The 12,044-nt window shown below is 47.6% G+C and overlaps 1 protein-coding gene across 1 annotated transcript in view; it reads right to left on the bottom strand.

Annotated features, from left to right (window-relative positions):
* LOC120238803 (tubulin alpha-3 chain-like) overlaps positions 1-9,240 on the bottom strand; it is a 10,275-nt gene extending 1,035 nt beyond the window's left edge. The window contains exons 1-4 of the mRNA XM_039242808.1: positions 9,175-9,240; positions 5,106-5,328; positions 4,047-4,195; positions 3,054-3,735 (exon numbers count right to left, since the gene is read on the bottom strand). Of these exons, the coding sequence (XP_039098739.1) occupies positions 3,054-3,735; positions 4,047-4,195; positions 5,106-5,328; positions 9,175-9,177 (1,057 nt within the window). The 5' untranslated portion in view covers positions 9,178-9,240. The remainder of the gene's footprint in view (positions 1-3,053; positions 3,736-4,046; positions 4,196-5,105; positions 5,329-9,174) is intronic.
* Between the last annotated feature and the right edge of the window lie 2,804 nt (positions 9,241-12,044).

The raw sequence follows: 12,044 nt of genomic DNA, 5'->3' as shown, positions 1-12,044 counted from the left end.
CCCCAACTATTTTTACCCCTTCTCCTCCCCCCAACTATTTTTACCCCTTCTCCTCCCCCATGGTCCTCTGTTAAGTTTCTCCTGTTCCACTTATAAGTGAAAACATATGGGCTCAAGATATGGTTATCTTTCTCTGCCTGACTTATTTCGCTCAGCATAACACCCTCAAGTTCTATCCACGTTGCTGCACATGGCCAGATTTTCTTCTTTCTCATTGCGATGTAGTATCCCATTGTATAGATAAACCACATCTTCTTGACCCATTCGTCAGTTGATGGACATTTAGGCTCTTTCCATGTTTTGGCTATTGTTGAGAGTGCTGCTATGAACACTGGGGTAGATGTGCCCTATGTATCAGCACTCCTGAATCCCTTGGGTAAATTCCTAGCAGTGCTACTGGTGGGTCATAGGGGTGTTTTATATTTTAAAGCACTGTTTGTAATGGCAAAACTGGAAACAAATGTCCATCGTGGTGAAATGATTATACACCCATTTAGTGAAAAACTGTATGATCATGAGAAAGAATGAGAAATCTGTCTTGGCATATAAACATATCCAAGATATATCACATGCCTGGCAAAACGAAAAGCAAAGTTGATTATATGTATTTATGTTTAAAAATACCTATAAGGTGGGTGCCTGGGTGGCTCAGTTCATAACCTCACAGTTCGTGGGTTCAAACCCCACGTTGGGCTCTGTGTTGACAGCATGGTGCCTGCTTGGGATTCTCACTCTTTCTCTCTCTGCCCCTCCCTGACTTGTGCTTTCCCTCTCTCTCTCAAAATAAACTTACAAACACAAACCCTATAGGGTAACAAACAGGCAAGAGCCTTTGAAAGCTCGGGAAACATCATTTTGGAGAAGGATAAATGCCTAGGAGTGTGCTGAGGCAGTGACCTATCACTGCCATGGGGAGCAGTTAGCAGCAGCTAGGCACCCAGCCAATCTCCAGAATTATTGGGAGGGGGAGAGAGAAGAGCCCAAGGGCTTTGACCTTGACCAAGGGGTGCCCTCCCACATATCTAAGGCCAGGCCAGCTGGCCCCTCCAAGTGGGAGTGCTACCAGCTCCCTGTTCTCTTTGGCTATGTGTACTGAGTCCAGTCTGTCACCTACATGAAAAGAGCATGCATTCTTTATCCATACTGCTGGCTTCTGTCATCCTCACCCATATAACAAAAGTATAAAATACCTTGAACATACATGGAAGGAAGACAAAGAAAGCTCTGGAGAAAAGGAAAAGGACTTTAGCTTTTGAGCCTCTACCTTTTAATATTTTGCCACATGTATGCATTTTTATAATAAAAAAACTGAATATATTTAAACACAGGAAAGAGTCCTTGAATATAGTGTCTCCCTGAGCAACTGGTTAGGGAACATGTAACAAAACCACACTCCAACTGACAAGAGCGAGCTCAGAGCATGGGAATTCAACACAGTCCCTCTAGGGTTGGATGGTCTTCCTTAGGAACAGTGCCTCCTCACAGACTGGCCTCCCCACTGGTTCACGGGAGCCAGAAACTTAGGAAAGAGAGCTTGGGCACAAATTACAGCACCTCCCAGCTGTAATTTTTTTTTTAAAAGCAGCACTTTTTTTTTTAAAGTTAGGTTTATTTTTTTTAATGTTTTTTAAAAATGTTTTATTTATTTCTGAGAGAGAGCAAGCACGAGCAGGGGAAAGTCAGAGAGAGGGAGATACAGAATCTGAAACAGGCTCCAGACTGCAAACTTCCCATGTAAGGTGACTATTTCCAGATTGGTCATAGAGTTTACCCTTTCCTGTGAGTCACTTTAAATCCATCACTTTATGCCCTCCGAGATGATCTGTATCAAGGTATCCAACAGACAAAAGTGGGGCTCAAAAACTTCTATGCAGTTACAGGCAAGTTACAGCCATTCTAAATGGGAACCAGATGACACATGTCTGTTGCTTCTCATCCTCAACCTGGTATGACCCTGGAACATACAACTCTTGAAACACCTTAGGATGTACAAACGCAGGATCCACTGCTTTGTCTAGTGCAGAAAACTAAGGGGTGAATATCCACTTTTAAATAAAGAAAAAGACGGGGCGCCTGGGTGGCTTAGTCGGTTAAGCATCCGACTTTCGCTTAGGTCGTATCTCGTGGTTCGTGAGTTCGAGCCCCGCGTCGGGCTCTGTGCTGACTACCAGCTCAGAGCCTGGAGCCTGTTACACTCTGTGACTCCCTCTCTCTCTGACCCTCCCCTGCTCATGCTGTCTCTCTCTCTCTCTCCTAGAAATAAATAAAACATTAAAAAAATATATTAAAAACGAAAAAGGAAGGGGAAGGAAGGGGAAGGAAGGGGGAGAGGGGGGGAGGGAGGGAGGGAGGGAGGAAGAAAAAGACTCAAAGCTTTCAAACCCAGGCTTGGCGAGGCATTTAGCTGGATAATCACAATAAGCCTGGAGCCTGACATTCTGTTATTTGGCTTCCAAATATGAGTTGCTTTTTTCATGGCAGCCATTTCATTGTGACACTAAACATAGTTGAAGGAGCCACCTGTTAGTGTGATTTTACATGTGACACAGCATTGCTAGTGTGGTCCAGAGAAACAACAGTGAACTATTCTGCCCCTACAGTCAACACTGTGTAACAAATTTAAAATTCTGCTTACAGAAATAAAAGTTTTGCCTAAAATGCAATGAACATAAATGTCTGAAGTTATATTAAGTCTAAAAAACACTTTTTAATAGAAAATGGTAACTACTAATACACTATTAGGACCTGTAGAGAAAGGTGGAGACCAGACCTACAATCAGACTGTCTCTGAGAGTTCTCTCCCCATCACTTGCTGCCCATGAGGCCTTTAAGCTGTCCCCGCTCAGTCTTTAAAGCGTAACATGTCAGTAATACTACCCCCGAACTTTATAGGCTGGTTGTAAGAAATAAGGGTATATTAAATAGTTGATAGGCATTGAGCAAATTACTTACTAAACTTGTTCTCTTGCAGCCTGGCTGCCATGAACAGGGCATCCCCCACCGAGGCCGGCTGCCTGCTGACAGGTAACACCACTCAACATCACCCAGTCCTACCTTAAATCCAGTCGGGCACCAATCCACAAACTGGATGGTGCGCTTGGTCTTGATGGTGGCGATGGCTGCGTTGACGTCTTTCGGGACCACGTCCCCCCTGTACAACATGCAGCAGGCCATGTACTTGCCGTGCCGAGGGTCACACTTGACCATCTGGTTGGCCGGCTCGAAACAGGCATTGGTGATCTCGGCCACAGACAGCTGCTCGTGATAGGCCTTCTCAGCCGAGATGACCGGGGCGTAGGTGGCCAGGGGGAAGTGGATGCGGGGGTAGGGGACCAGGTTGGTCTGGAATTCCGTCAAGTCCACGTTCAGGGCCCCATCAAATCGTAGGGAGGCCGTGATGGAGGACACGATCTGCCCGATCAGACGATTGAGGTTGGTGTACGTGGGCCGCTCGATATCCAGGTTGCGCCGACAGATGTCGTAGATGGCTTCGTTGTCCACCATGAAGGCACAGTCCGAGTGCTCCAGGGTCGTGTGGGTGGTCAGGATGGAGTTGTAGGGCTCCACCACGGCCGTGGACACCTGGGGGGCCGGGTAAATGGCAAACTCCAGCTTGGACTTCTTGCCGTAGTCCACTGACAGCCGCTCCATGAGCAGGGACGCAAACCCAGAGCCGGTGCCGCCCCCGAAACTGTGGAAGATGAGGAAGCCCTGCAGCCCCGTGCACAGATCCGCCTGAGAGAAACCAGAGACCGGCAGTCAGTGCCGCAGAAGCCACACCGCCGACCGCCAACACGTCATGCTCCCTTCTTTTCCTCTGCGAGATGATACGCGTTCAAATCGCCCACGGTACACGTGCAGGACATTCGGAAGCAAAGCCACGCAGGCGTTACAGACGTACGGATGCACTGAAGCCACACGCGAAGGGAAGCGGGGACTCAAGATTCTGGCCTGGGTGTCTGCCAAAGGGCCCTCCTGGCGGCAATCCCCGCACACCCTCCCGTCCAGGGCAACGTCCACAGGAAGCCTTCTCGGCGCCCCCTTACCAGTTTTCGGATCCGGTCCAGGACCAGGTCGACGATCTCCTTGCCGATCGTATAATGGCCTCTGGCGTAGTTTTTGGCTGCGTCCTCCTTCCCCGTGATCAGCTGCTCTGGGTGGAAGAGCTGCCGGTAGGTCCCTGTGCGCACTTCATCTACAGAGGGGACACGCGGGCCGCGGGGCTTTAAGGCCTGTTCGTAACTCACCAGGAGGGACGGGTTCAGGGACCATCTGGATCTCCCAGGCACGTGCCGTGCCCTGCACGTCAGCAGCATCAGCGTCTCACAGAAAACGTCTCTGCGGGATACGCAGATCACAACAGCAATCTATGGCTCCGCGGGTAAAGCCAACGGGAGGTACAAATTCCAATCTGACTGTTCCCAAAGGAGGGAAACCACTCACACCCAAACACAGGGATTCTGCAGACATACATCCTCCTATCCAGAGCCACCTCAAAGAGCCTAACTAAAAATCGCTTACGTACTAGACGGTCACCAGGTCAGCCTGACTTTTGCCGGCCAGTCCCAGCAGGGCACCCTACGTGGCCTGCCTCTCACAGGCTTCAGGGAGACAGCCTGTCTTCCCCTGGGTGGCCACTGAAAGGTGCTTTCTCTTTGCAGCTCTCCCTGGCAACCACCTCAGGCTTCTAATCTGGAGGAACCCAACCAACGCTCCCCACTTACCTTTCTATGTCAGATGCAGGTCAAGATTCTCATGCAGCGGCAGCACGGCGCGCGCGGCGTTAAGGAGGGACCAGTGCCCGGGCACGCTGCAGGTGGAGTCTACACAACCAACTGCCTGGGGCTGGGGCGGCCAGGAGCGAATCGATTACCAGCCTATCTTTGGCCTGTACGTCAGGTTCTCCTAACTTAGGAGCCTCAGACCCACGGACACTTTAAGCACTCTAATCCTTCAGTTTCTCACCTGATGTAGCCACAGGCATGTCCCTGTACATCCCGTCCTTTCTGCAGAAAGGATTCAAAGGAGCACAGGGGGCATGGAGGGGGCTTCAGGGAGGCTCTCCCGCTCTCCCAGGAAAGCCTCCCAAGTGCCCGAGTACCTACCGACCACGGTGGGCTCCAGGTCCACAAACACCGCTCTGGGCACATGCTTGCCAGCCCCAGTCTCGCTGAAGAACGTGTTGAACGAGTCATCCCCACCGCCGATGGTCTTGTCACTTGGCATCTGACCATCGGGCTGAATTCCATGTTCAAGGCAGTACAGTTCCCAGCAGGCATTGCCGATCTGGACACCTGCCTGTCCCACGTGGATAGAGATGCACTCGCGCTGGGAACCAGAACAGAAACGTTGAGATCCCCTGGTCTTCAAGGGAACCTACACTATATGGCATATGTACATACATATATACATATATATATATATGTATGTATATATGTATTTCACAGTGTCTACGGCTTTCACAGACCTTTCCCGGAACGCTTATATGACCCTTCTGTTCCTATGAAAACTGAGGTGTTCTAAACCACCCTAGCTACTAAGTGCTGGACTTAGCCCCTACACAAAAGTGTTTGCTACCATACATGTAATGTCAATAGTAAACTCCACACTATGTCTAGCCACAGTTATTCTCTCAAGAATATAGCAATTAGTCTGAGGTAATAGACTCAGGGAAGGAAAAGTAGACTTGAACACAGATCACCATGGCCCAGGTGCCACTGGCCACCATATGTGTGTCTTCCATCTGCCCATCTACATTTATCCTCTATTTTCTCCATCCAGGGCTGTGCTCATCATGGAGGCTGACCCATCTGGACTGCAGTAAAGGGGCTTCCTTGCAACTGGCTTCTGTTTGCATTAGCCATGACAGGTATCAGCAAGAGACCGGGAGGTTAGAGGATGGGGAGATCAGGGTGCTTCCTCCCTGCCAGACTGCCATGGGCTCCCTGAGTGTGTTAACTTTTAGCAGTCTGTGTTCTTTATAAAGCTACCTTCTCAACTTCTAGTAACCACTCCCTCCCTTCACCTCAAGGCTAGAAGTCAATGGCTACCAGACATCACAAATGCTGCAACACTGCACTGTCCTTTGGTGGTTTGCTTAGAATCAAAGTACCTATTTTGACTGTATCATATCTTTCCTGCCATAAACATAACTGTACAGTCATTAATCACTTATTATATTTTAGACATGTTATCCTTACAAATATATAGAAGAAATCAAATGAAATTCAAAGTGTTCCACCTACCCTAAATCCTAATATACAATACCAAGAACTTGAAGTCCTATTTTTTTTTTTAAGTTTGGCATTTATTTTTTAAAAAGTTGTTAACGTTTATTATTGAGAGAGAGACAGAGCATGAGCAGGGAAGGGGCAGAGAGAAAGGGAGACACAGAATCCGAAGCAGGTGCAGGCTGTGAGCTATCACCACAGAGCCTGACGCGGCGCTCAAACCACAGACTGCGAGATCATGACCTAAGCTGAAGTTGGACGCTTAACCAACTGAGCCACCCAGGCACCACTGAAGTCCCACAAGCACCAAATCTCAAATTAGGGGCATAGAGATTCACATAATGCCACAATACACCAAGAATGTATCGCAGAAGGGAGTATTTAGTTCCAGAAAGAACTTCTCCAATGACAAGGAATGTACTCCTTCAGAGAAGAAACTCATCAAGACTCCGGGAAGTTTTTTCAATCCACCCAATCACACTATGTACAGAGCAGTATTATTAATTTTGCCTTACTTAAACCCAGGCAGCCTATCTACTTCACAGGATGCCTGATTTTGTTTTCTATGGACTCAGCCCGAGTATGATCACAGTAAGCTCTGTACCCTGAGAAAATCTGTTTCTTATTTTACAAAACAGGGGCTGATGTGCTACCTGATCTGCAAGGCCACTTCCTTCTGACTATCCAATGAAACTAATGAAAAGCAGTCAGAAAAATCGTTTCTAGCTTTCAACAGAAATCCATTAAAAATTCATCACCAACCTCACATGGATCATTAAAATTTTACCTTTCTTTACTCAGCCTCATCTCCATCCTCTTTCAAGCTCCAGCTCTCTTCATATTCTTGGCAGATTACTTTGTTCCCTACATACCCAGAAGCTTCAGCTTCCAGACAGCAAATGTGCAGACCTTTCTGCTCCCCTCATTCCTTTACTTTACAACAAAGTTGTCCTTCCTCCTGTTAATTGTTTCTACTGATCCCCTACCCAGCGACAGTCCTCAAAGTAATCACTGGCCTTCTCAGGCCACTACAGATCCACAGACCTCTTCGGGGTACATGGAAATTAAAGCAATTTCACAGTAGGACTACTGAGGTGATCAGCCCTTCTCATCAGGTTCATATTTGTATGGATGGTGCATAACCAAGAAGTGAGTAAAACTGGGGAGTTTGGGTGGCTCAGTCAGTTAAGCGTCCAACTTCAGCTCAGGTCAAGATCTTACCGTTTATGAGTTTAAGCCCCGCATTGGGCTATGTGCCGACAGTGCAGAGCCTGCTTGGGATTCTCTCATGTTCTCTCTCAAAACTTAAAAAAAAAAAAAGTGGGTAAAACTGCTAATGCTCTAGCACAAATCAAGGTAGTGACATCAACCTGTACCAGTGTTCATTAGATTCTTCACCCTTAAGCACTCACAGTAAAAAGACTAAAAAAGAAAAATAAAAAAGGTCAATTTCAGAATATTCATGATGAAGCAAAAAATGATTGTTTATAAAACCTCCACCCTCAAGTACTGTGACAAAATGGAAGTATCCATAGAGCACTTGGGAACCTGCTGAAATACAGCTGTTTTAAGAAATAGCACTGTGTCGGGGCGCCTGGGTGGCTTAGTCGGTTAAGCGTCCGACTTTCGCTTGGGTCATGATCTTGCGGTTCGTGGGTTCGAGCCTCGCGTCGGGCTCTGTGCTGACTACCAGCTCGGAGCCTGGAGCCTGTTTCAGTCTGTGACTCCCTCTCTCTCTGACCCTCCCCTGCTCATGCTGTCTCTCTCTCTCCTAGAAATAAATAAAACGTTAAAAAAAAAAAAAAAAAAGAAATAGCACTGTGTGCTTTGAGTTGCCAACTGAATTAGCTGCTTTTTTCATGAAATGTTATTTTCCTTGAAAGAGCCAACAAACTATGGCTATTCCAACTTGGATATTTGGTATTTATGTTAATGTGTGTTGCCTTAAAGTAAATAAATATTTTTAAAGTTTCTTGTTTTTAATTTCTCACATGACAAATGGCTATGGAGATAAGCCACATAAACAAAAGCTTTTTGGAGTCCTAATTTGTGACACTGTAGACAAAACCATGGGGTGCCTGGGTGGCTCAGATGGTTAAGCATGATTCTTGATTTCCCATCAGGTCATGATCTCATGGTTTGTGAGTTCCAGCTCCGCATTAGGCTGGTGCTCACAGTGCAAAGCCTGCTTGGGATTCTCTCTCCCAACACCTCTGCCCCTCCCCCACTCGAGCTCTTTCTCTCATAATAAACTCTATAAAAATAAATACTGTAAGGGCGCCTGGGTGGCTCATTCGGTTAAGTGTGGGACTTTAGCTCAGGTCATAATCTCACGGTTCATGGATTTGGGCCCCACGCCCGGGTCTGTGCGGACAGTTCAGAGCCTGGAGCCTGCTTGGGATTCTGGGTCTCCCTCTCTCTCTGCCCTTCCCCCACTTGCACGGGCATGCGCACACGCTCTCTCTCTCAAAAATAAACATACATTAAAAAAGATAAAATACATAGACACTGTAGGGATGTCAACATTTGAGAACCACCTTTCAGGCTTCAGGAACACAACACTACTAGTGCTGTCCTCAGAGACTAAATCAAGGCCACCCAGCTGCCAATCTGGCTCGTATAAAGGCACAATTTTCGACGAGCCATCTGCACCTGCTGAGACACTACTACGTTGTAGATCGCCGCTGCCCTCGGGGTTCGCATACCCAGAGAACAAGCGAGAGGATGACCATCTGTTCGTCCGGGCGGCTTTTGGCTTCCTGGACACACCCCAACCCCCTCTTCCCCCCCACGCCCGCTCCACGGAGTCCCAGTCCTAGAATCTGTCTGTCTTGCCCCCCCCAGGGGCCTCCCGTGGCGGGCTTCATCCTCCCTCCCGCCTGGGCCTCCTCAGAGCGAGAGTGGTCAGGGTCCCGCCAATGTGGGCTGGTACCCGGGGCCTTACCATGGTGAGCTCAGCTGCTGCCCAACGCCGCTACTCGACCTCAACTGCCGGTACAGACGCCACGCGCCCAACTGCCGCAGCTGCGCTGTGCACACGGTCCAGGATTGGCCCGCCGCTGCCCAGGCGCCCATTGGTCCTCAGCGCCTCAGGGCAGACCTAGGCCTGGAATCCTGCTTCTTATTGGATGTTGCTGACTTGCGGAGTATGGTGCTTTCTGATTGGATATGGCTTTGGCGGGAAGGCTGTGGCGTAGCTAAAAGCGAAGCATTCTGGTGCATGCTCAGAAGTTAGGTGGGAGTGGTCACGGTTTACCCTGCGTGCGACGTAGCACATTTTTATCCATGTAACCCCTTAATGTGCGAAAGGCTGCTTGAAAAGCTTGTGCCGCCTTCTTGCTTGGGGTCCCAGGCCCACTCACCTGTCTGCTCGAGATTCAGGTCTTTGCAAAGGAGACCGCCTCTCAGACGCCTGCCTATCATCTACCTGTAACTTATCCAAAGGAGAGCTGTTCCCCCATGCCCTGCAAGCCGATAAAAGACTTACACCAAGTTTTTGCCTTGAAGATAGGCTATTCATTGGTGTGGCACCACCCAGGAGAACGTAAAACCAGTGCCCAAAGTCCGGAACTCCTTGTGAGGGATTTTACGGGGAAATTTTGGGGCAGGGGTCTCCTGAGAGGGTGGGCGCTGTTGATTGGAGGCTCGTGAAGTCTTGTTCACAAATGTTACTTTGTTACTTCAAGTGGCTTCATCTGGTCCATGGACGTGTGCTCTAGCTCAAGAGACTTGGAATCTGAAAAACGTATTTCTCAGAGAGTTCATTAGGTACATCTGGTGATTGTGTGCTTGGGATAGTGTTGATCACCTGCTATTAAGTGCCTAAACTAACTGCTTGCTCTGTGAGTAAACCAGTGGGGTCATGATCCTTTTAATAAGTAAGCATTCGTATCTCTTGAGCCTGGGCCTACGCTTTCCCTGGAAGGTCCAGCTGTGCTTGGGAATGATTCATTCTTTCATCTGAACTAACAAATTGGATGCCAGCTTCATATGCCAAATCTGCACCTGCTTTCTTGTCCACCCTTTTTCCGGTGCAGAAAGGCCTTTGCCATTCAGCATCCAGGAACCAGGCAGGATTTGATTACTTCTTTAATGTGAACTGAGTTTCTGGGGATAAGGAAGTTGGAAGGTATACCCCAGCCTCCCTCCAACCCCACCCCTCAAGAGCTGGTTTGGAGCACAGTTAGGGAACTTTGGTACAGTCACCTGATTTTTTTCCAGATTGACTTAACCTTCTTTAGGATGCAGTGTGTATTTATTTCTGAGAAAAGCAGGGTAAGAGTAATTCTGGCATACCACCCCCACCCCCCATCACCAGAATGCAACATCCTTTCTGGTGATTCCCTAAAGTGTGTTGGAGCAGACCCTTAACCTCTCCTTACAGAAGAGCGAAGAACTCGGCCCCTGCAATGGGACACGCCAGGTAGAGGAGCCGGAATTTTTCTGTAGGCCTTGGGAACATTTAGGTAGTATGTTAGGTCAGCCCTTAGAAAGGCAGCTTTGGCAGCAGGAAGAGGGGGAATGGAAAGAGGTCAACGGAGAGCCAGGGAAACCAGGAGAAACCCTCCCTGTTTCTTCTCTCCGAGAGAGTGAATCCTTCTATCTTAGGTCGCCTGCCATAACAGAACACCATGGACTGCGTAGTGTTAGTAACAGAAGTTTATTTTCTCACAGTTCTAAAGGCTAGAAGTATAAGGTCAAGTTCTGGAAGGGTTGATTTCTAGCGAGGACTCTCTTCCTGATTGCAGAAGGTGCCCTTCTTGCTGTGTCTTCCTACAGGAGTGGGAGGAGAGAGCAAGCTCTTGGTGTCTTTTCTTATAAGGACACTAATCCTGGGGCACCTGGGTGGCTCAGTCGGTTAAGCATCCGACTTCAGCTCAGGTCACGGTTCGTGGGTTCGAGCCCTGCATCGGGCTCTGTGCTGACAGCTAGCCTGGAGCCTGTTTCAGATTCTGTGTCTCCCTCTCTCTCTGACCCTCCCCTGCTCATGCTGTCTCTCTCTCTCTCTCTCAGAAATAAACAAAAAACATTACAAATTTTTTTTAAAAATAAGGACACTAATCCTAGCAGATCAGAACCCCACCTTTATGACCTCATTTAACCTCAATTACCTCCTATCTCCAAATACAGTTGCACTGGGGGTTAGGGCTTCAACATAGGAATTTGGCAGGGGGACCCAATTAGTCTATAGCACCCTTCTTCTTCCTCACGGCTCCAGTCATCCCACATACATAACTGAATTGTAGACTGTATCATACGTTAAAGTACTATTTATTTTTTTGGTTTTAAAAGTAACACACATTCAGAGTAGAAAGTGTAGGAAATGAAGAATAATATAAAGAAAATAAAAACATCTCCAAACCCACACCTTATAGCTAAACAAAGTCTTTTTCCCCCTGTGTATATACACTTATACATGATTTGTACTCAATTTGGATCCAACAGTATAAATTTTTTTTGTTTTAGTAACAGCTTTCTTGAGATATGATTTGCATACCATACAATTTACTCATTTTTTAAAAGATTTTTTTGTTTTTGTTTTTAAGTAATCTGTACACTCAGTGTAAGGCTCAAACCCACAACCCTGAGGTCGAGTCACATGCTCTGCCAACCGAGCCAGCCAGGCGCCCCACAATTTACCCTTTTAAAATGGTGTACAATCCAGTGGTTTATAGTATATTCACAGAGTTGGGCAACCATCACCACAATCCATTTTAAAAATTAAAGTAGGTGACTTATTTAAGTTTATTTATTTATTTTGAGAGAGCATGAGCAGTGGAGGGGTGGAGAGAGAATCTCAAGCAGGCTTCACAC

Source organism: Hyaena hyaena, unplaced genomic scaffold (genome assembly GCF_003009895.1).
Source record: "Hyaena hyaena isolate Hyena2069 unplaced genomic scaffold, ASM300989v1 scaffold_219, whole genome shotgun sequence".
Taxonomy (NCBI): domain Eukaryota; kingdom Metazoa; phylum Chordata; class Mammalia; order Carnivora; family Hyaenidae; genus Hyaena; species Hyaena hyaena.
The sequence above is the reverse complement of the archived record's forward strand: the minus strand, read 5'-3'. Positions and strand labels throughout refer to the sequence as shown.